Source organism: Lynx canadensis, chromosome A1, assembly GCF_007474595.2.
Source record: "Lynx canadensis isolate LIC74 chromosome A1, mLynCan4.pri.v2, whole genome shotgun sequence".
In the NCBI taxonomy this organism is placed as follows: domain Eukaryota; kingdom Metazoa; phylum Chordata; class Mammalia; order Carnivora; family Felidae; genus Lynx; species Lynx canadensis.
Window position 1 is genome coordinate 158,600,982 of NC_044303.2, and position 25,170 is coordinate 158,626,151.

Sequence of the window (25,170 nt, forward strand, 5' to 3'; positions counted from 1 at the left end):
AAAATTACATATAAGTAAAATTAAAAGGTAAATGTCAAGCTAACCAAGCATTAATAGCTTTTCTAAACTAAGGTCATAAAACAAAATCAAGGTCATAAACAAGCAATCACAGGTGATAAATGGCCAAAGAATATAAGATATTGAGCTTCATCACTAGTGAAATAAAAGCATATAAAGTTGAGACACCATTTTGCCCTATTAAAATAGCAAACATTTTAAAAGATAATAAAAGTAACTTTGGTAAGGAAATTCGCACTTGGACACAGTATTGACGGTAATGTAAAATGATATGGTCTTTCTAGATAGTAACTTGTCAGTATGTAGCCAAATCATTAAAACATGCATGCCCTTTGACCCAGAAATTCCAATCAGGGGTGTTTATCCTGAGGAAATTATCAGAGATAACAACCAATATTTATGGACAAGAGTGTGTATCTAAACATGATTAGATGACTTTAATATAATTCGCATTTACATAATGGGATACTACAAACAGATAATTCTGTTTTTAATTTTCATGTTTCCTGATATGTTAGATCAGCTCTAGGATTGGTTTATATAATCTGAAAAAAGAGGGATGTTTTATAAGCTTATTGTTCCTAATACTGCCCACAGGAAATTATCTGGACAAAGTCTTTCCTGATGGGAACAAAATCTCATTGATTTAGCCATGAGAAAGTGCTGTTAATATATTATAGGGTAGATTTTAAAAATTACAAAATTACGTGTATACTAAGTTCCCAATTTTGTAAGATAAGTGTGTGTGTGTGTGTGTGTGTTAAATCTACATGGAGATGTTAACAGGAAGAGGACTTATATTTTAATAGTTTTCTAAGTTTCCTACTGTAAGCATAATTGAGAAAGGAATATATGTTATTAAAAAGAAGGAGAGGCAATAAAGGTGATTAGAAGTTTTCCAGGCCTTACTTGGCTTCCAGCGCCAGAGCGAAGATGCCAGCAGCCAGGGGTGCTGAGGCTGAGGTGCCCGTGTGGGTCTCTGTGCAGTCATTGTGCAGGTCGGCACTGGTCTGGGTGGCATCCGGAAGGGAAGAAATGCAGGAGAGCATGTGAGGAGTGTTCTCCATCCCTGGGGGTTAACCATACCTAAGGCTGCATCTGCTACGATCAGGAAACTCAGCTGATTCGATTCCCTACTTCCTCTGTTAAACCATAGGCGGATGTTTGCCATCTGCTGATATTTTAGTTCACTCTCCTCTATATACAACTTGTGTATAATTCTGGCATCAAGATGCCTTTTCTGGGGATGAAGTACTCCCACTATGAATATTTTCTGAGATTCCCAAACGAAATACTGTCTGTAAAGAAGGGACAGTTTCAAAATCACTGTGAATCATGCTGGCCCATTAATCATCAGGTCCATTGTGTTTAGTCTGGCATATTTAGAAATTCTGCTTCATGCAAAATTCCCATTTGCCTTCAAATTGACATCTGACTGTCTCTTCAGCACGAGGATGTAGAGCCATTCTGATTTTGGCCACTTGAACTACTTGCACAAATTTGCTTAGTATGTATGTAGTGTGCACTCACTGTTGATATCATCTGATGGCCATGAGTTAGTGTCCATATTTGAACTATGATGAAAATGGTGTTTTTCAAATAAATGAAAGGTGTGTCAGATTCTGATCTGGTTACAAATTGTAACACTGCTACTCAGTAGATGTGTCCCATGGGCACATGGTTTCCCCATGTGGTTTCCCCATCTGTAGAATGAGGTTGACATTTCCTGACTCATATTCTGAGGATGAAATGAGATCCTGTCTGTGAAAGCATTCTTACACAATATTACTGCACGTAAGGAATTACCCAGGCTAATTTTATCTTAATGAAGAGGTTGCCAAGACTGAAGGGAAGAAACCAAAAAGACTTCCAATCAGTCTGCCTTAAGGACCATAGCATTGCTGGTTTAGCAAGTAGTCGGGCCAAAGGATTACTAACAAGACACCCACCCAGGCTCCTGCACTATCGTTTTTAGCTAGAGATTTCAATGTGTGGGAGGGAGGTGTAAAAAAATAATTTGTTCTATTATCACCTCCTTTGGCTTCCCACTTTGAGTCGCTGAATTTCTCAAGTTATGGTGGCTCTGCTCCTTAGAGGGCTGCGGAAGCAAGGTTGTCCTTTTTCCCTATTGACGCAAGTAAGCCCCCAGAGATGACTGTGCTGAGGAAAAGGTTTGCGTAAGACAAAGGCTATGTTATTGCAACCATCTCAAATAGAATCCACCAGCTGTCTCTCCCATGGCAGATTTACCTAAGGAGAGAACTTTACAAAGATGGAAACTCTTCCTCCTACTTCACAGCATAATAGCTCAGATGAGGGACAGTCTATGAAATGGTGACTGAAATGTGTAACAGGCCACTTTCTGAAAAGCAACTTTAGATACCCCTAGGGACAACAATAGTCAGGGACTCTGAATATAAGTGGGATACATGTCTGCTATGCCTCTTTCAAAGGCTATAAAATATACCTGTCATAAAGATTTTCTGGGTAGAATATCACCATCTATTATTTGAGTAATTGAATATAAGGGCACGAGAGGGAGGCCAATGTTTCAAGTTGAGGCTAGAGGTTTACTGTCTAAACTAGAGTAAGTTGCAGAAGCAGGCAGAGTTCCAGAATAGTGATCCTGTATGGAAAAGAGAACTAGCAATTTTTTTTGAGATGCCATTAATATGAATCTTACACACATTCCAGTGTCTAATTATCATGGGGTTCACCTACAATCTAATTGAATCATGACCTATTATTTCATAGAGATTAGAATTTAGATACTTTAGCTAGGTGGTTCTTTCTGTATCAGGAGTTAAAATTTGGGACCATACAGTTTAAAATTAAAAGTACTTCCCTTTGTTTGCAAAGCCCCCGAATGGCCCTTCATCACTGTGCCCTTGAAGGGAAATCCAATAATTGCCCTTGGCAGTCTGACTCATGGAAGTGAAGGCACAGCCAAGTGTGGGCTGGAGATGCTCTCTGAGCATATACCCTTCCTGAGCTGTTTATTCAGATGCTGAGAAGTTCATCTCAGGGGAAATTTAGACCGTTATTTTCCTGCAGGTTATCCATTCATAGGAAACACAGCTATTGTATGTTCTGTATTTTTATCATCTGCTAACGGGCATGTTAGACCATATCCCTGCTATTAAAGGATCAATAAGTACAAGGGTGGTGAAGCCCCTACAACCCTGTAATCTCCTTTAAGGCTGTTCTCAGGGAGGCATGACACAAGCAGAATAGATATTTTGATTCTTGGCTGTATGTAATGACAACTTAGTGGCTTCCCAGGGCTGGGTTTAAAGATGACAGAGAGGCAACATCATCTTGGCAGAGGCATCATTATCCTTGAGAGAAAAATCTCCCCAATAGATGCCAGCCTTTCAGGAGAGCAAAGTGTGAATCTCCCCAGCTAAGTCATCAAGCTTAAGCCAAGCAATTTTACCAAAGGTACTGACCAAAGGATCTTGTTGAATGCAAGCCCTGCTCCCCTACCTAAGCAGAGGAGTTAGACAAAAGCAACATACGATTCGCTGGTCGGTGTAATCGCCACTGCTGTATGAGGTGGCCAGGGTGGAGGAGCACTTCTCAGCATACCAGGGAGACAGGCCTTGCTGGGAGGCGCTGCTGATGGAGATGGTGTAGATGCTGTCTGTGTAGCCGTCACAATCACAGTTATCTCCCTGACGTCCCCCGTTCCCAGAAGCCCAGACGAAGATGGAGCCCTTTCCTTGTCTTCCCTAAAAGAAAAGCCAGACTATATCACATCTATCATCTGTTGGGATCCCTGTCACATCCCCATAAAATCCCCAACAAATACATGCATGAAGTTCCCAGAGACATTTATTTGGAGTCTGTTTCAATGGCAGGTGCTCCAGCATCCGCGCTGGAAATCTCACAAGACTTCATATTACAAGCCACTGGGCCATGGCTCTGCTAGTCCTCCTTCATCTGGGCCCTCTCTGGGATGAGTCAGTGAGTGCTTTTCTTTCTTTCTTTCTTTCTTTCTTTCTTTCTTTCTCTCTTTCTTTCTTTCTTTCTTTCTCTCTTTCTTTCTCTCTTTCTTTCTCTCTTTCTTTCTCTCTTTCTTTCTCTCTCTCTCTCTCTCTTTCTTTTCCTTCTCGTAAGGATTCACAATCTGGCCTTTAGCACTCGCTTGTATTCTCTCACTCTTTCCTTGGCTTATGTTGCTGCGTTTGAATCTTTGAACTTCCTCTCTTTCTGCTTAAATCTTCTGGCTGACTGATAGAATGACAAAATCAGACATTATTCAGATCTGTTTTGCAGCTGCATTAAAAGGGACTCTTCAGTTGAATGAAACTCGTCAAGGCTACTCTTTCTATGACTTCTCAATTTGTGCTCTCCAAAGTTTCTACTTTTGTTTTATCCTGTGCAGAACAAGGCCTTAGAATCCTGGTAAGAATGCGGTAAATGGAGCAACACAATCAAGGCACAAGTATGTACCAGGCACATACAAAAGAGGAAGTAGCATGTAGCTATATTTAAGGATGTGTCTCTAGAGATTTGAAAGAAGTCTGGGTAGTAGTTTACCTAGTGTAAAAATCTTAAAGCAGCAGAAAAATGAGAAAGGACATATTCATAGTATTTTTTAAGCAAATACTTTAAGAGTAATGAATCTCTATTGAATGTCAGACCCAATTAGGGAAAACTCCCTTAACCCTTAAGTTCCATCCCTCTGAAGAATGATTTGGCTCTCTAAATGCATTTCAAATTGTAAGCAACAATAAGAAATTCAAAGCCATTTCTTTTGATATAAACTAAGTGTTCTTCCCTTTCCTTCATATACAAATGGCCAGGTTTCATTTCAGGTAGATCTATATTAAGTATCTCACCTGCTTAACACCAAATTCAAAAGCCTTCTGGGCTAGTCGGCCAGGCCCTTCCACAGTTTTCCCATCATCATTAGGGCCCCAACTGGCACTGTAAATATCCACATGTCCGGGATTGAATCCAATTGAACTGGCTTCAATAGCGTCAGTCACAATGCCATCCAGCATTCTTATGCCTAAACAGAAAGTCAAACAAAAAACACGTAAGTGGATGTCAGCATGAACATGTAGAATGGCATAGTGGTCTTAATATTCATTTTATAAAGACTCGCAAAAGAGTTTAAAAGAAGGTAACCACTGCATGTCTCAGGTGCCCATGACCAGGCTACTATGAGCACAGAAGGAAGATACAAGTCACAGTGTCCATAAACTTTGTTATCTTCCCTTCGGAAATAACTATATGCACTAAGCAGTGGCCATGATTGTTATTGATTACAAAATACCTCCCCTCCATTCACTACCTCAATAACCTGAAAATGACAGGATAGTTTTCAGAAGGAGCCAACAAACAGCCCTACCTTGACATGTCTGTTCATGACTATACCACAAATAACTGTTGCCCATCCTGTGCTGTATGAAGGATTTTGTATGGAACACTGTGCAGCTTGAAAAGATCTACCCACAATAGGAAACTAACAAATAGGGAAAGAACTCTTGTTTCTAAGCACTGATTAAAAATAACCCAGAGGCCATTCTTTTATATGTTTGCTAAGAAATATTTTCAAGGAACATGCTTCCTTTTCTTCTAAATAATCTCAAGGATGAAATCATTGCCATGGATTTTGCTCCTAAGGGGGAATCATTTTTCATCAGGAGAAGGCAGATGTGGTAGTTCTTTGTGCTTTCTAACAGGCTGTCACGCATTATCAGACTCATGTATTCAAGAGCCAGGAAGGCAAAAGCAATTGAGACAAATACGAGCAGCTACCTGGTTATTCCTGGCTTCAGGCTGATAATGTAGTTAACTGCACAGCCTTAGATTTGTACCCCATTATTCACTATGGAGCATAGGTAAAAGAATATGTAATTAACATAATTAGCTAAAGTCACATTGATTAAAACAAAGTTATTTGAAAATTTATTTTGGAAAAAGAAAAATCCCAGCTGTACTTACTAGCTTTGTGATCTTGTGCAAGCCACTCAACCTCTTGTGCCTCAGTTGTTTTTTTTTTTTTTCAGTTTTAAAATGGGGATGATAACAGATAGCAGCTTACATGCATTGAGGATGTACTATACGCAGCTAACATTCTACAGGCCTTGAACATATGGACTGTCTTCTATCCTTTTGACAACCATTTAAGGTAGATGCTATAATTTTCCCAATTTTATAGGTGAACTGTAAGAGGCACAATGGCTTGCTCAGGATCATACAACTTGATATTGGGGAGCTGAGACCTGAATCCCAGAAATTTGGCACCTAAAATCAACCTGTTAACTAACAGAATACACAACCTACAATGTATTATAGGATCAGTAATGGACATACAGTAAGTCCCTAATAAATGAAAAGTATTATTAAAAAATGCATTTGGGACTAGATCACCAAAGGGTGGAATAATGAAAAAAAATCTCAGTAGACTTGCAATCGGAAGTCTTGTGTTTTGGTTCTACACTGCCACAAATAGCTGTTACCTTGAGAAACTTGTTTCTGATTACTCCTCAATAAAATGAAGGGATCAGAAAATTCTCTCACAAACTATAGCTAGATAGTACATCATCTTAAAAAATGAATTCTTTCTCTAAGTGATTACCTAATTTGTGCCCCTGTCTTCATTTTCTTTAAATTAACATGGCACTTAAAACGGAAAAAAAAAAATCCCATGGCATTTGACTATGCTAGTATCAAAGAAATCAGGAATGACGCAAAGTTTAATAGTATGCTGTATTAGTGATTCATTATCCATGCCAGGATGTGTATTTATTTGATTTCTAAACAGGAAATCATAATCAAATTCAAGCCATCCTCAGGTCGAGTTTAAAGCAGTTTTACTATCATTGGCATGTTCTACAGTTGATCTTTTTTTTATAGCAGTTTTAGAAAACAAACTAAACTCAAAGTTTGTAACCTGCGAAAGACCAAGGTAAGGACAGTGAAAAGAGGAGAGAGAATGTGAGCCAGTGTAGGTCTACTCTCCACCCTTCTTCACAGGGATATGGACATCACCAATGAGTTCTCTTGCCTTCTCACTGGGTTCAACCAACAGGCAGGAGAATGGGGGGTGGGAAGAGAATGGGCGACTCATTCCCTGGGACACTCCTTGCCTAGAAGAAGCTCTGTTGTAACTCAGGGCTACAGCTCCTGTACAGTGGTTCTCTCCTATGGCCACAGCTTTCTCTCTACGTTGCACTAACCTCTCCTTTCCCATGCTCCTTTAGGCCCAAAGGTCATCACATCTGCTCTCATTTATTAGCCCTTGTTGGCTTCCCTTATCTCTTTTTTTGCAAGTTTTTATTTTAATTCCTATTAGTTATATTGTATATTATAATGTACACAATATAATATAATGTATATTGTAATATACAATATATTATTGTATATTAAGTGTAATATAATAATGGCTTCCTTAAGTCTTTCAAATAATTCCTTTATTAAACTGCCCCGATGGAACTTACTGTATATTTCCCAATAGAGGCACTGACTGAAACAGCTAGGGACTCTAAATCCGTGCTATCAAAGATAACCTTTGGCTTCTTCATATAACAAGCATGTATTCATTATTTTTTTAAGGACTGTTATTTGCTATGAAATGGAAGAACTACAGAATTGAGAGGCAGGGAAAGTCTTTTCCTAAATTTACCTCCTCCTCTGTTCCTTTAGCAAGTACTCAATAACAAACCCTTGCAAATTAGCACACAGAGAAAATTAGATTTGGTTCAAAAGCTTTTCAACATTTCCATTTTTTCTCCCCACAAAGATGTACAGGCTGTATTCGGCTATCATTTTTTAGGAATCCAGATCCATTGATTTGTTTGCAAATCCTGCAGCACATTCTACATGGAATTCATTTCTTCTTCGGTTGTTGAAAGCCCCCCTTCCCACCTCATTTACACCAAGTGATGCAAGAGTCAAATTGAAGTGCAGAACTGCAGGAGCAACCCTTGCTTTACCTCCGACTTTGGAATTGTATGCAAACTCCGACCCCACACTTGTGATTATTTGCTTGCATGGCAATTTCTCCTGCCATCTGGTCCCATGTCTGAAGATTAAAAAATAGATATTATAAAACATAAGTGAGGACAAACTGTTGTTTTCACATGAATCCATGGTACATGGTCATATTAACTTTTTTGTCAACCTTTGTTGCTGGTCTCCTTCCCATCAGTATTTGTTGAAGTGCAGGTATCAGATGAAAGGGTACTGGAGTTGAAGTATGTGATTCAAATTCCAGCTTCTGCCACTGACTAGTGGGTGTGACCTTAGGTAAGTCATTTGTCCTCAAGAGTATTGTTGCAAACATGTGAGATATTGCATGTATAGCACTTAGAATAGTGGCTGGTATAATATAAGAATTCAGGAAGTGTTAGCTATGGATACTATCGTGAGCAATTCTGACACTTTTAGAAATCATGGTTTCTATTCCATACTTTTTGGTGAAGTAGCTCCTCACTCCATCCCTAGTGACCTCCTTGGATTAGGTTATTCTGACCAGTCCTAGTAGGGTAAGTAGAACAGAATTCTCCTCTTAAGCCCTCTTCCCTTCCTCTAACCATATACTACCAAACTAAAGCAACTGAGGGTTTTCTGGTACCAAGAGGAGTTTGAGATTTTAATAGGACACTCCAGGCTAATTGGGAAGCCAGGGTTCTCCTGTAACTCTGATTGGGGCTGGAAGCCTGAAGAAGACTGGTTTTGTAATCAGGCAAAGAGGGTAATTTATGATTTCAGAGTACTTGGAGGGAAATGTCAATCTCTAAAACAGAGCAGATTCTAGCATTAAAACATCAATTCTGAAAATGTGGGGATAATAATCGTCCTTTCCCACCATGACCCTGACCTCAGGAGGGTCAATAAGTCAAGAGAACTTTAATGTGAATTTATTTCATGACGTTACTGCATTTTGGAAGCAGTGTAAAGGCTGTTGATACTTTGGAGGAGCTAACAGAAAAGAGGGGAAAAGTTAGCTCTGAGCAACTCTGTCAACCAGCTACTTTTAGACACTATTATAGTAGACATCTATTTTGCTCAGCATGGAATATAAAAATTTGAAATTGACTATCCAAAATAATTCTCTTTCATGTATCTTTTATTCTAAAGTACCAAAGATCATTTCTTGGTCTCCTTTTACTAAATGATATTTCTGCTTCTTCATGTTAATACTGGATAGGAATCCTAAGTCAGAACAATATAATTATCTTTTTTTTAACTTTTATTTATTTTTGAGACAGAGAGAGACAGAATGTGAGGTGGGAAGGCGCAGAGAGAGGGAGACGAGAGGGAGACACTGAATATAAAGCAAGCTCTAGGCTCTGAGCTGTCAGCACAGAGCCCAACTTGGGGCTCAAACTCACATACTGTGAGATCATGACCTGAGCCAAAGTCCCACACTTAGCCGACTGAGCCACCCCGGTGCCCCTGTTGTTATCTTTAATTCGAGGTCTTTCCTAATGTAGCAGATATCTGCCACTTTTTTTTTTTTCCTAGCATTTTGTCCTTTTTGGGAAGGAGCTCTCCCTCACTCCTTTTGATTCTCTCATGAGGCTCCTCTTCCCAGACAGCTTTCAAGGATTGTTGTACATTCCAGGGAAGAGAATTCTACTCTTTCTCTAAATTCTTCAGCTTTAAGTTCCATGTGAGCCATGTGGAGCTTGCCGCCAGGCAAGATTTCTTTTACTTTTTGAGAATGAAGCTAATTGGAGGCAAGAGACTAAGAGATGGAGATAGTGATTGAAGTCCTGACAGCATATTATTTGAGCTCCCAGATCTTGGAATGCCTGAAGCTAGACCATCCCTTGAGTAATTTTTTTTTAAATGCCCATTTTACTTAATCTTTGAGTTAAGATTCCCTCACTTGCAACTGAAAGTGTCCTGACCAACCACCCATGCTCTGAGAAATGTGTGCACACTGAACACATAAAAGGAAGCTTATGCTTTGATGGATTAACCCTCTTTGCTTTTGTAGGAGGAGAAACTGAGTTGTCACCTTCTGACAAGTGTTCCTAGAAGTCCACCACCTGTGTTTCCATTTACACAGAATGGGAACTAAGGCCAGGATAGCAAAGTCTCTCGCCTGAGCCAATAGAATCCAATTGTTGGCAAACATTCCCAGCCAGCACCTCTGTCCTAAAAATGATACACTGTGACCCACCTTTATTTCTCTCTCCTTGTGTACTGAACATTATTTTCTTGAAAGGTCCAGTAGGATCATGGTACAAAAAAGGGTAGATGTTTTCCCTCCTCTTGCCCTCACTTCCCACCTCCCACTTTTAGAAAAAGGGAAGGCTTTATCAAAGTGGTACTATGTCATTCTTTGTAGACCTGCAGCTTTTTTTCTTTCCTTAAATTAGGCTCTGAGATAAAAGAACCCTTTATTATCTTAGAACAATGGTAGTAACTGGCATTTAAACAAATTGATTTTTAAAAAATTATTCCACAAGATAGTTTAAAGACTAATATTATACTGGTTAAAACATCCTTGTCACACATGTTATTTAACTAGAAAAATAATCTGTAATTGGTATTGAAATTTTGAATATAGATTCATGGCAGCTTAATAGTAAGAGTTACCTGTACTTTTGGGATTTTATTATTTAGTGATTCCTCTTTTGATTTGCAGAGGAGAATTCAAATGCAGCTTCTATTAATCTCATTTACATAGTAATAAAGAAGAGCAGCAACACAGATAGTTTAGAGAGATAATGCCCTTGGAATTGGGAGATAATAGGTCTCTAAATGCTATAAAGTCCAAGGCAAAATGGAGCCATTCATTTTCTAAACCTAAGGGATTTATTTCTGACAACATGCTAGAAGGGTAACTCTATTTTTTATTATACCTCTTGATAAATGATAGGGATGCTACCTTTTTGGTTGATAGTCAAGAGGACCCTGAGAGATAGTTACTTATTGTGTCATTTTCAAAGAGCAGATCCTGAATTGGCTCAGAAAATTGACTTGTCTCTGCTTCTGCTCCTCTTGGATATTATTCTTGTCATGCTGATTTCTTACTGGAAGGAGGTCTTAGTTGCTAAATGAGAAAACTTCATCGTCATCATCATCATCAAAACAAACACAACTTTTTCTATGTACCAGATATTATACAAGCCAATTACCTATATAAACCCATTCAAACACCATAATAACCCAACAAAGTAGATACTATTATTATCCCTTTTTAATAGATGATAAACTGAGGCACAAAAGAAGTTAAGTAATTTGTTCAAGGCCATCCAACTACTAAGTGGCAGATCTAATATTTAATGTAAATCCAGCTGCAAAGCCTATGCTCTTAACTGTTTGGCTATGTCACACTAACTCTATGCTGTGTGGGAGGTCCATGGCAGGCTATGCTCTAGAAACTCACGGGTTTTTAGGCATAAAATAATTACCATCATATGGGCAACTTCTTTGAAGGCTTTGGACCTCCATGAATTAGGGGAAATGTGGCTATTATAAATACTGGATATGAGACTCCTCCTTTGTAGGGGAGGGGAAAGGGCAATCTGAGTCCCTCTTCTCATGAGTAGAGAAACTCTAGAGAATATCATTTCACCAAGTATTCAGCTATCATGCAGCCACTACACAATTTATCATCCATTGGATCATGGGGCCAGACCTAGAGTATGCTGCCTAGGAAGAAGGCTGACACTTCCAGCTAACAGTCTCCTCAGCTGCACCCATATGGCTGGGAGAAGATTTCTCTTTTGGTCTTGACCAAGGGGGTGGAAGGAGAGTTGTCATTTTTACTTCATTCTAAGAAGGGTGCCCCTTTCTTCCAAGAAGCTATTGTTCATTTCCTCAGGAATTTCCTTTCAGGAGAGTGGAGAGCAAGTGCATTATCACCTATTTGGGGAGATAAAAGTGCAAAATAGAGGCAGAGAGAGGTAAGTGATTTCCTAAAGGTCACTTTCTATACTGATAATTGGCAAAGCAATGACCACCAGCCAGGCTAATATTACAAGATCATGCTCCAAAAGAACACATATTTCTCCTGGCCCTGTACTGTCCTGGCTCAGAAATATAGCTCCAAGTTTGTCTGGGGTCCCTGCCATAAGTTCCTGAGATATCTCACTTTCTTCTGAGGGCACCCATTGTGGTTCCTTTTGTATTGAGATGGGAATATTTTAACTTTCAGCATTTTGCAGTTAGCGCCTTTAAGAATAAACCCTGGAAGTAAATGGTACTGAAAGAAGCAGTATCTTGGAACCTTCCCCAAGTTTCCCCTTTTCTCCAAGGAGGAAATATACACCCAGAGGTTGAGGCCAAGTCCATGAGCCTCAGCTCTCTTCCTGGTGTTTGTTGAACTTCTGGAAAGGGGATCATCCAAAGAAAAACTTTAGACCAACATTACTGCACCAGCCACATAGGAATTTGAGTGAGAATAAGAGCTAAAGAAAGAGGGAAAGAGGGAGAAAGAGAGCAAGTGAGAGAGAGCTCAATTGACCCAAGTTGGGTATAGTCCGAAAGAAAGAAAGCCATACAGAGAGAAAAAGAACCACTTTATGTAGCATCTTTCCATCCCATTTGTAGCAACAAGCCTGATTTGCCTTGGCTTTGATCTATTTTGGTGCAAGTCTCTTCTCTGTGGAGCAAATGAAGAAGAAAGTGTGAAAGTTTTCCTGAAGTTATGAAGATAACGTGTGCAAAGATGAGTTTTCACATGGCCATGGACATTTGAGGCCACGTGGCTAGAGGGTGTAGTTTCTTTGCAGCTAGGAAAGAAGGTTAGAAAGTCTCCTGGCTCTGGGTTTTATCTGGCCTCTTGCTTTGGCAGGTCTGGCTCTTGGACTCCCTCATCACATTGTGACTGCTACAGAGAATTATTTTAGGAGTCAGAAGGTAATTGTCTTTCTCTTCCCTTTAGCTTTAGAATCTGCAGCAGAAACTCTCGGAAAGGTTACTGACTAGTCCAATGCCCCAGAAAACGTGTTGGATTTGAGAGCCAGGCCTCAGAGTGTATTTCTGTTGTCTGATATCTGGCTTTTGTTGTCTGATATGCTTTTCCGAGGGAACTGACGAGCATGGCTGTGGCCACTAAAAGAAGTCATGGGGAATTGTTATCTTTGTCTTCTATTTTATTTTCACAACTAACATCAAACATGTTGCAAATAGTAAAGCATTCATTGATGGGGTTAGGGAGGGTGGGCTGGAGGATTTTACTCTTTATGACCCAAACATTCTTTCTAAAGCCATAACTATTCAGTGCCATTTGAGGGGAGCATTTTGCAACATAAGAAGAAAGTTTAATTGAACTATGGTCCTGTAAGCCAAAAGAAATATAAAAATAGAAGCATTGGTTTCTGTTTTAAAAGGAACAAAATATTATGATATGGATTGGTATGCATGAAAACTTTTCTGAGAGCTGAAATATGGTTCATATTTATTGTATAATTTCTCAAATGAGACTCTCAAGATGAAGATAAAAGCATTTAAAGTACTTTTCCCCCCTCTACCACCCCCCCCCCCGATCCACATTTACTCACTTGTTCTCATTTGTTGGATCATAACGGGGAAATGGATCATGGTCATTATCGTTAAAATCATAACTAGCCTCTGGATCCTAAAGAGAATAAAAAATCCTGTAGCATCATTAAAAAAAGTTAACACCTCCCAAGCCCTCTACCCTTTCCATCCTGGCTGATAGCTCAAATTCTGCATTTCAGAATTCTGACCCAGTTCTGATCATTCATTATACCCATAAGCTAGGCAGAGATGATATACACAGAAGAGTGAGCAAGCATACAATTAGCACTGAATGTCACCAAACCTGTAGCTCATTAAGCTCATAGTATATTACAACCGGAAGGAATCAGAGTTAACTTATTTCAACTGCCTCATTTTTTAAGTGAGAACACTGAGACCCAGAGAAGTTGAATGACAACTAAGCTATAGAGCTAGTTAGCAACACTTGGATACTCATCTTTCTTATGATTACAGGTACAAATAGGTGACCGTGGGGTGGAGCTCAGGTCCACAGTGATCTCTTCAGCCTTACCAATTACACTAAGCATCTAACTTAAATAAAGTGTGCTTGAAATTTAAGGCATGCTTCTAGGTCCCACCTCCTTTTCCAATCAGATTGCTACACTTAAACATCTCCCATATAGGAATTCTACTACCACTATAGCCTCTTCTCTACACTTTCCATATCTTTTAATAATTCCTACTTTCTACTAATCTTTTTCTTCCTTTCTTTTCCTTTAATTTTCCTTTGCTCTTTAGCTGGAGAATTTTGAATGAATGGAAAGGGTGAGAGAAACACATGGGACAATTTTAAAGATGAAACACTGATCTAAAGACCTAAGATATCACTTAGAACTTAACAATTAAGTAAATAGTTTTCATTTACTTATTTCCATTTAAGATAAACTTTTCTCTTCTCTGAGAGCCATTTTTGCATTATTTGAATTTGCATGCAAGGAATCACATTCACATAATTGTACAATGTTAGAGATATTCACCTATAAAAGATGTGAGTGAGGAAGAAGACTGTGAAAAATGATCTAAGGCATTATTCTTTATTTGATTACTTTAATGCCCTAGATACTGAGTGATATAGAGTCTGAATGGCTTTTAATAATTTAATTTGTATAGGTGCCTTCTCCCTCCCCAGCACACAAGCTTTTGTACAATCCTTGGCTCCACTGAATTCTTTAAGTGCCTACTCATACAAAAAAAAGTTCATATGTACTGGCAGGAGGGTGAGGGAAATAGCAAAACCTTGGCCCATAGTTCCTAGGGCCAGTATCCGAGAAGTCTTCCACTTGAGGAAAGGAAAGCCTTAACTATGTGTCTGTGTAGACAGCTCCCTAAGTTGCAGTCATGGGAGGGCCCAGACTCACATAATTGGCATAGATGTCTGTGTGATTCCACTCCAAACCATCATCCAGTACTGTGATAACAACTCCTTTGCCTGTGATGCCTTTTTGCCAAACAGGTATCACATGGAGATCCAGTTTGGGCAGGGCTGCAGTCATCCTAGTATCTTGCTGGTAAAGAAAAACAAAGAATTGGTAAAATCATGATTTGCTTACTGCAAAATGAAAACTGAAGCTCTAGTCCGGAGACCCATCTTTCTTTTTCCTAGGGTCACTCTACTTTTAGAAAGAATGCAATTAGGTGACATAAAAAAATAAAGTTGATGGTAGGGCAAGTGAATTATAAGAGTGCTGTTCTTTTCCCAATTGTTCTAATGGAAAAATCATTCGAAAGGATGAATCACCCTGTGCCCCTTCTCACTGAGATACATGGCTTCTAAGAAGTTGATCCCTAAGTTTCATTCATTTATAATGATATGCTCAGGTTTTTTATCTACCAAAGTTTTATGTGATGTCCCATATTTCCATCTCTCCCCAAATCCTGAGCTTCCCTTGCCACACTGAACCTACTTTACATTGTTTGGTTGACAGTTATTCATGGATGTTTTAATAACTTTTCGGAAAGAAAAAGCAGAACCTGGAATGCCCAGGAGGCTGCTGTCTCACCAGGACTTGCAATTTAATTGCCTCTTTCCAAGTATGAGTGATTTAGAGGGTAAGTATCTATGAGAGGAGATGTGGAGTTTTCTTTTTTCAGATAAATTTTCTGATAGTTACAGTGTATGGGACTATAAGGGAGAACAGCTGGATAGCAAGGGAATAGAGATATGAGCTTGGGAAAGCATATAAGGGAGATGTTTTAGAAAAGTGCCAGGTTTCTGGTGAAGGGGACAGTAGAAAGTTTATAAATAATAACAGTCAAAAAATGTCTGAATGAATTGTGCCCTGGCTGATGCTCCTCAGAAAGAAGTAGGGGAAAACTCTTACTAGGCCAAAACAAAGCTGAATCACAGGAGGTTGGAACTACAGATAGATTTTTGGACAAAGCCAGAGAAGAAGTCCTCTGTGTCAATTGCAAGAACAATCATACGGTGTGGTCGTTAAGAGTATGGTCTCTGGAGCCATGAATTATGGCCCCACCACTGGTAACCATATGATTTTGGCAAGTTACTCAACTTGCCCTTGTCTCTGTTTCTTCATCTGCTAAATGGGTATAAGCATCGTATCTACAATATAATGTGAGAATTAAAGGAGTTAATTCATGTCAAACACTTAGGATAGTATTTGGCATAGTCAATACACAAATGTTAATGAGTTTCTTTCACTGCAATGAGCAAGTACTACCTAGGTGAAGAGAATGTCGAGAAGAATTGATCCCTTCTCCCATCTTTTATGCAAAAAGGATGTGTAACCTTAGCTTATGGTTGTCATGAAAACTTATATTTTATAATACTCTCAACAAAAGAACACTTCTATCAATATGTATGACTGCCGTAGAGTCTTAATATTAAAACAGAAGGGAGAATATTCTGCAGGTAAGAAAGAACACTTAAAATTTCTCTACTCAACACTCACATACCAATGAAGATTTGGTATCTTAAAAGCAAAACAGTTTATAAGTCTATACATCTGCATGTAGATGTCTTTTGTCTCCTTGTATTCTTTCCTTTAGCTTAGCTCAGAAATTCTCACTTGTTAGCATGTAAGAATTGCCACTCAGGACCATATATAATGAATCATGTTCACTCTACCTTTTGGATGATTTAAAGGTTCTCAAGAGTAACTTTGACCAAATGTGATTTTTGCCACGATTAGTGTTTTTGAACCCTTAACTTGCAAGACACAATTCTGCATTTACTCCAGATAAGCTTAAGAGAAGAAAGTAGCAACGTTTCTTCTCTTTCATAGCAGCTTTCAAAGATCATAGCTTTCATAGCAGCTAAATATCTGTGTTTCAGACACTTTCACCTAGTAAAACGGGAGATCCAGATGATGGAAGTTCCCATCAGCCCTAATTTCCAGGTAACATAGCCTTCTGATGAATTCCCCATCATTAAAAAAATCTATTGTGCAGATTTAATAAAATAAGTATCCCAGGTCCTATACAGTCTTTTTGGAAGTACTTACCAAGTACCACTGCTGATTCCACATCGGATCATTGAAGAGATTTAGTGCTGAGTCTCTTAGAACTGAACGCTTACTTCTCTCTTTTTCATATTGTTGTTCAGCCCATATCACCTACAAGGAGTTAAAATAAATATTCATAGCAAGAAAATCAGCACTCAGATACCCACCTTTGTGTAACCATCTTCCCTTTAACTAGTTACAGTACCCTCCCCATCAGAGGTGAGGCAGCTCTAAAATGTTTTCATTTGACTACAGATAACACTGGCAGCTCAGTGAGAAGACGGGATTGCCCACTGGGCAGTAGGAGATGAACATTTCCTCTATTACAGTAAACTGTACCTTTAGGGGGAGGAGAAGGAGTCAGTGAAGTGATGATTCCCTCAAATTATTTACGCTGTGATTCCAGTGGAAGTAAAAGTTCAGACTGCTTTCATCAGCAAATGGACCATAATACCCATTTTTTATTGAGGTCTCAGAGTTTTGTAGCTGAAAATTTGTCCATTTTCATGGAATGAGTCAACAGGCTAAGAGATTCCAGCGACTGCTGTTAAGGTGCTCTTACAGCTTAATTTCTCTTTCTTTACATGCAAAAGGTAGAAGTTGCAAATGTTATGCATGACAAGAAAGGTGCTTTGTCTTTGCAAATCTGAAACTCTGGCTCCCCTGTGCTTCTGCCTCCTGCTTAAGAGTATTTAATATGAGAAACAGATCCAGGGTGATGAATGAGTACTACTGACCATGCACACTTACCATTAATTTAGTCTCATGTATTATGCATAGAGATTTGACAATACAAAAATTACCTTTCCCACATTTATGGCATAATCCTGTTATACTTGAGACCCTGAGGGAGAGGGACTGCCTTATGGTTATATTCATTATGAAGTAATACCATGCTCTTATTTCGCTGGGCAACATGACTGTTTCCTACCCAAAACATTCTCTCTGTCATACACGTGATGATAGTCCAGTGTCTGGTGGGATGTTTTTAATGTGAGAACAATCTGACACGAGTAAGAATCAAAAATAAAAACTAAACCATAATTTGCAGCTAAAGAATAAAACTATCCACTAAGACTGTCCTGAATTTGTAATTAGAAAAATCTACTGCAAACCTATAATAAATATTGGGAGGTACTTGAAAGCTAGAAATTAGTCACTGTGATTTATTTTTAAAGAGTCTGTATGTTCAAGCTTAATTGTTTTGGTTTAAAATACCTCAATGCTTGGAATATACTGCCTGTCATCTGAGTTGGTCTTTGGAAGCTGGCTGCTAGGGAACAAGTACTAGTCTTTGATGAAGAGAGTCACTTACAGTTGGAAATTTCATTAAAAGACTTGTAACGATAGCCTATTGCTGCATTACAGAGGGCTAATTTGAAAGAATATTATCCTCCATCAAAAAGAAGGCAATAAAATGAAAATCAAAAGCAATTTTTTAAAAAAATGGAATATAAGAAGAGGTACTCTGCCATCTGATCAGATAAACATCCAATTGTTGGAAACAGTGTTATGATTAATGTCATTAACTCCAAATCCCATATTAATCTCTATAAGAACAGCACAAATGGAATAGAAGAAATTGGTGGTGTCTTTCTATTATGTACATAATAGGTAGCATGTACTTAATTATAAATAATCCTTTTGATATGGGAAGAGCATTAAAGATCATCTAGTCCAACTTTCCACTACTGGCTTCTATGGGTTCTAGGATTTTTCCTAAAATAAAGTTATTCTGTGGATAATTTTTCATAATATTATATACACTCCCTTCTTTATGAAGTTATATTGCAGACTAAATTCTTAGCTTTTCTTCATTATTCCTGAGATATTCCCCTCCAAATCAACTATTAAACAATATCTAAATAGCCCAATACAACTGGGCTATCTGTTCACTTTAGTGAGACACTTGCAGTAATAATAACAGGTATGCTCCACGCTGTCCAATTTTCTTCTGTGAATATGAGAAGGGAGTTAGTTTGACTTCTTGTGCATTAATGTCAGGCATGCATTTAGGCAGACAAGGAAATCTCTTTCTTGCTATGCCCAAGGACTAAGCTTAGCCAGAGTCTTGGAAGTTGTCCTACTTTACAGAGCCCATACAATGAGTCATCTGCTCTGGGATGGCAAAAGGAAGACTTCACTGGACAAGAACCCTTTCAAGTAATGTTGAGCCTTTGAATTGGTCTCACACATCTAGCCATTAACCTTAGTAAAGGCTAGCCTTAGGTGCATAGGAGCTGTGGGTCGCTATACAATGTACTCATACAGCATTCTTTGCCCAGGTGTGGTTGCTGGTAACCCAGGCCCAGTCATTCCTTACCCTCATAATTTGTCTTTTTATTCTTCCTTTTAAAATTCTATCAGTTTCAGAACAAATAAAATAGCAAATTATCTCACAGGGTTTATAAATTCCATGTACTTTCAACAGTTCTATCACCTTTCTGTACTTATATTTTCTTTCTAGCAAGTTGAAAGGATGTATTCTATCTCTCACAAAGCTTCCGTAATTCTCTAGAGTGTCCTAGACAACAGATATCATAATAACAGAAAACAGGCCAGCCAGGTTACATTTCTACCAGTATGGCACATTCTTGAGAAAATGCAACACTGTATGCAAATTTCGATGCTCCTGATATAGTCAATATTTCTATTGATATGTTTGCTGACCTTGAAAACAGACTTCAAAAATCATTAGGTACATTAGGTATACATTCAAATCATCCTCACACTATTTACCTAGACTCATTCTAGACATTTCCTGCTCTTGCCTAATCATTGAATATATATACAAACCAGGATAAAAAGAAATCAAATGCTTTCAGTGAAACAATATAATACTTGTGGAAACATTTGGCTCATGAAGGCATGGATTTAAAGTGCCCTCATAAACACTAGTTCTCCATATAATGAAATCAAAGACATGGCAGAATGTGTTTTCAGTTATTCTGAAATGTTATTAAAATCAACGATCATGTATTACATTTCTTTGGCATCCCCACATTGGATATCAAAGTGCTTGGTACATAATAGGCATATAATAACAGGTTGTTAATTGATTGTATTGGCAAACATTTTTATTAGAGCTGCCATCTAATTTTCACCATTCATTTTCATACTCTTAGACTAGATTTGTGAGTTAGTGTTTTAAACATATTATATATATTAAATGTAATTACATTGAATAAATTAAAATAATTAAAATTAAATACAATTTAATATATTAATATATCAAATATATATAGTACATACATTTTATTTAACTGAGTCTATCCAATCCAGTTTTAATAGTGTGCAATCATAACCCTATGGAAACAACAAGAAGCACTACAGATAAATATTTGTGATCACAATAAAAGATATTCATATTTGCAAAGTGCTTTTTGCTCTTGTCGGAAATCATTAAACAGGTAAGTCAGGTTACCAGTCTGAAGACAAATGCACAACACTTACACGATCATCATCAGATAATCTCTTAGTAATATGAAAAGCACTCCTTCGAGACCTTCGGGGATGGTTTTTATGTTTGAATAAGTAGTGATTTTCAAGTGATCCAATCTATGAAAGAAAAATAAAATAAAAATTCACTTTCCAAAATAAGTACATATGGGTTAGCTTGTAACCCAAGTAACTTAGAGACAGGCAATTTTTATTAAGCTCATTCAGTGTGCTTGAAGTTAACTTTTTTTTTTCTTTATGAGGAAAACACTGATAGAAGCCTTCCCTCTCTTGTCATTGTGTTGAGTGAGAGGAGCTCACAATATTATCGCTTGAGCTCATAGTATATTTGGGCACTGGTGATACTTCTTTTTCACAGATTTCAGAGGAACTACACTTGTTTTGGTGTGAGACAATATTGTGTAGATAGACATTTCTTTTAAAAAAAATACCCATTTTATCAAATTTATCCTGTCAGAGAAGAATAATTTGTGGAAATCTGGTAAACCCTTTGAATACTATATATGGTCAGTGTTACATCCAGCTAAAATGATTTGTTGTTGTTGTAAAATACAGCTATTGAATCTATAGCCATAATTGTTATAAGCTACTAGTGGAGACTATTTGACTTTACACTAGTTCAAGGCTTTCCATATATGGAGTTGGGAAGAGGGAAGAGTAGCCATACAAAAAGATCACCAATGCTTAGCTCTTTTTCTGCTATCAACTGGTTTTGCTTCTGGTCACCTCTTTAATTCTAGCTTTATCCTGAGACCTTCAGGAGCTTAGGATAGTGATGCTAAATTACTGTAAACAAAGGGAGAAATAAACAGAATCAAGAAAGCACTTTCACAAAAAATTATTTTTTTTTTAATTTTTTTTTCCACGTTTATTTATTTTTGGGACAGAGAGAGACAGAGCATGAACCGGGGAGGGGCAGAGAGGAGGAGACACAGAATTGGAAACAGGCTCCAGGCTCTGAGCCATCAGCCCAGAGCCCGACGCGGGGCTCGAACTCACGGACCGTGAGATCGTGACCTGGCTGAAGTCGGACGCTTAACCGACTGCGCCACCCAGGCGCCCCCAAAAATTATTTTTTTAAATGTTTTTAGTAATACCATTTTATCTAGAAGTGGCTAGAGAAAATATAGCATATGCAAATCATATGTCAATGTAGATTTTTTCCCCCCTCTATTTCTTAAAGCTTCTTGTGACTATTCCATCCTTTCTTTGGAGATCCTACCAAGAATGCTGATTTGTTGTTGTTTGGTTTTGGGATTTATAATTTTGAAAGCAATTCCCATAATGAATGGTCCAGGTTAGGATGTATGTGTGGAGCTAACAGTGAGTAAAGAAAAAAGGGATTTTTTTTTTTACTGTTACCCAATCTCTTTCCACATAGTTACCAGTGCTCTTTAACTGCCCAGAGGATATAGGATTAAGTCCCCAGCTACCCCCCATAGGATGCACAAGATTTCCATAATGTCCACAGTAACTACCAGTACAATTCCACCTACTGCTTGCACTCTGTTTTAAGATGCCAACAATTCCCTGCTGTTTCTTCTAAGCTGCTTTATTTGTATCTTCTTGGTTTGCCACATTCTGGTTTCTATGCCTTGAGTGCCTCTCCAATCTCAACATGTTCTCCTGGCAACTTTTGAGTCTTCCTAAACTCTGTTCAAAAATGTTTCCTCCAGGGGCGCCTGGGTGGCGCAGTCGGTTAAGCGTCCGACTTCAGCCAGGTCACGATCTCGCGGTCCGTGAGTTCGAGCCCCGCGTCGGGCTCTGGGCTGATGGCTCGGAGCCTGGAGCCTGCTTCCGATTCTGTGTCTCCCTCTCTCTCTGCCCCTCCCCCGTTCATGCTCCGTCTCTCTCTGTCCCGAAAATAAAAAAAAAAAATAAAAATTAAAAAAAAAAAAAAACGTTGAGAAAAAAAAAAATGTTTCCTCCACTGGGCAGTCATTTTTTCACTCCTCCCCAATTCCCTTCCATCTTCAATCCCTCCATCAACAAATGTTAAGAATCCAGGTGCAACTTCTCCATCAGTTACATGCAGTTCCAATTATTTGTTCCTAAACGGTCTCCTCTAGATTCTTGATTCTTTGAAAGTTTCTTTTCCTATTATTCCTCAGCCCCTAACATGGAGCCTGGCACAGAACAGAGTCTGGGCAAAAGCAAAAAGTCTTGGTCTGCTACTAGGACATGGAGAAGTCAATCTGCGTATTGACTTTTCTGCTGGGCACTTTAAAGACAATTTAGCTCATAAAATTGGAGAATGAAGCCTCTGGCAAGGACAGTCGTATTCCCCAGCAGATTTGATCTATGGATTCGCCAACGCCTACACCGATTACGATTACTCATCCGTGACTTCAGCGGCCTCTCTAAAACCACCTCCAGAAAAAGAAAAACCGCGCCAAAATGTTTTACAACTCCCTCCTCCCCCGCTTTGAAAGCACACTTCCAAGGCAAGGGGAGAGGGCTTGATTCTAAGCCAAAGAAAATGAAAGCTTAGATTAGAAATCACGCTCCCTGGGATTCCCCGGAAATCCCACACCTAAACTGTCACTCTCATAATGCTTTACGCCCTACCCTTCCCCCCAGCTATCTATTAAACCAGCTGTCACTTGGACAGGCAAGTTTTTATCACAGGCTGAAATCCTCAGGGAAGCTATTAGGCATTTGGCTGAGGAACAAGAAAAAAGGATAACCTTTCCCCACAGTCATTTTGGCAGCTTGACCCTTCAGGGAGACTGACCCAGCAAAGTTGTGAAGCTCGGACTTTACAAGTTCCCCGTAAAGACTCGGACCTCCCAGTAGAGGCGCGGAGAGTTGGTCCCCTGTCTTTCACCTACCTCTTCTCCCACCGGCTCCCCAGGCTATTCCGCAGGCCCCCAGCCTCTAGGTCTCGAGTCTCTGCCGCAGGCGTTCTCCCAACTCCCTGAGCGTGCCTGAAAGGCTGCCGGCGGATATCACCAAGCTTGCTTGACCCCATGCATCAGGACTTGGATCTGATGCTGCCATATTGAAAAAAAGGAAACAGCCGGATCCTGACGCAGAGACCAGCTGAGTCCCAGGGGGCAAGAACAGTAAGCCTCTCCCGGGGGCGCTTGGTCGGTAAGAGCCCGCGTGCATCTCAAGTTCGGTGAAAAAGTGTGGAGGGATTTGTCTCCCAAACCACGCGGGAATGGATTTAAATGCCAAAGCGGACGGCAGCAAGAATAGGCTCTACCCAGCTGCAGCGGCTTCGTTCTGCCTGGCTGCTTCCAGCCCAAACAATAAATAATGCAAGCCTTCTTTCTCCAAGCGCGCCAGGGGCGAGAGCTGCAGAAGCTCCGGCTCTTTGCCAATGGGTTCAGGAGAGTGCGACTTGGGGCTCCCACTTGGGAGATCGCGCTTCAGTCCCGCCAGTCCCCTTGGGCCCCAGAAAGTTTCTGGAAAGTGCAAACTCTTACCTGACCCAAAAGGTCATAGCCCAGCTCCTCGGCTATGGCTGAAGCTGCCTCCGGTCCCCCGGGGATCTCCGCTGCCCATTCATTCACAAACTGCCTCTTAGCTTTTACACTGTTCAATGCATACCAAGCGCAAAAGAGAGCGAAAGCAGTACACTGCAGAGTCCAAGCTCTTCGCTCCATGGCTCACACACTCGCTCTCACACAAGTCGAAGGAGACGAGGAAAAGAAGCAAGACAAGAAGCAAGAAAGAAGAAAAGCCAGAAAGACTCGCCCTTTTCACCCTCGGACTCTAGACCACTTCTCGCTCGGGGTTGCTCTGCTAGGAGATAGGAGGCGCGCGAGTAGAGGCTGGGCGGTGGCGAGCGCTCTTTGGTCTCCCGGCTGAGTGGAGCCCCAGCCCTTCCTAGCCGGAATGGAAATGAGTGTTTACACGTCAAATCGACGAAAGCCATCTCTTGACGTCAGATCTACCTGGACTAAGATCTGGATGGTATTCCCGGCGGGGTGGAAAAGCGGCTAAAATAAGCAGCGAAGGATTAAGAAAAGGAAGGAACCGTTTGCTGGGATCAGTTAAGTCGGCTCCCTGACTGACTGTAAATTCTGTAGCTATGAGAAACACCTTCACTTCTCAAAGAGAAGTGCCCCCATTTAAATGTAACTACTAAGAACCAAAGGCTGGGAGTTAAGCACACTTTCCCTCCCTTCTGTCCGTTTTCTTTATATTTACTTAATTATCTCATGGGTTGGGAGGAGGGCAAGGGGTGGATTCTTATAATAGCCCTCTGGACATCAGCACTTGGTAGGAAGAACAGCAGTCTTAAATCCGAAATTGGACAGAGGCTGGTAGAGCAGAAAGGAGAAAAGCTCCTATTGCCTAGATTCTGATTTAAATTGCCTAAGAAAATGAGCATGTCTGGAAGACATTGTTAAAGCAATACTTTTAAAAATATTTTTTAAACCATTGAAACCATCTTAAAAAGCAAGTTTACTTCCTCCTCTCCTCTGTTTCTCAACTCAGTAAAACAATATCTAGAATTCTAGAATTCTATTCCAGATATTGCAAAGCCTAGCATCACCCCTTTTTTACTGTGCTTATCTGAAAATGATTAGTGACGTGATTTTTTAACAGAAAATTATTTCATTTATCCATCAACAAGGGGGTCTAGGAACCCAAAACCTGTTGTGTTAACTCTGGAAGAGAAAAAGCAGGTTTATTAACTCTGAACTTTCCTTTTTTCTTCAGTAGAGGTCTTCACTTTAGTGTTGAACTGAAGCTGTGCCATTATTTTTCCATAAAATGCACAGTGTCACTTTGTGGAAGA

General features: G+C 39.5%; 1 protein-coding gene across 1 annotated transcript in view; it reads right to left on the minus strand.

Moving 5' to 3' along the window:
* Positions 1-24,229, minus strand: part of PCSK1 (proprotein convertase subtilisin/kexin type 1) — a 44,525-nt gene extending 20,296 nt beyond the window's left edge. Inside the window, 11 exon segments of the mRNA XM_030325265.1 lie at positions 928-1,028; positions 3,537-3,749; positions 4,863-5,035; positions 7,968-7,989; positions 7,991-8,043; positions 8,046-8,056; positions 13,497-13,573; positions 14,856-15,002; positions 16,959-17,069; positions 20,412-20,516; positions 23,849-24,229. Of these exon segments, the coding sequence (XP_030181125.1) occupies positions 928-1,028; positions 3,537-3,749; positions 4,863-5,035; positions 7,968-7,989; positions 7,991-8,043; positions 8,046-8,056; positions 13,497-13,573; positions 14,856-15,002; positions 16,959-17,069; positions 20,412-20,516; positions 23,849-24,028 (1,193 nt within the window). The 5' untranslated portion in view covers positions 24,029-24,229.
* Positions 24,230-25,170: the final 941 nt, after the last annotated feature.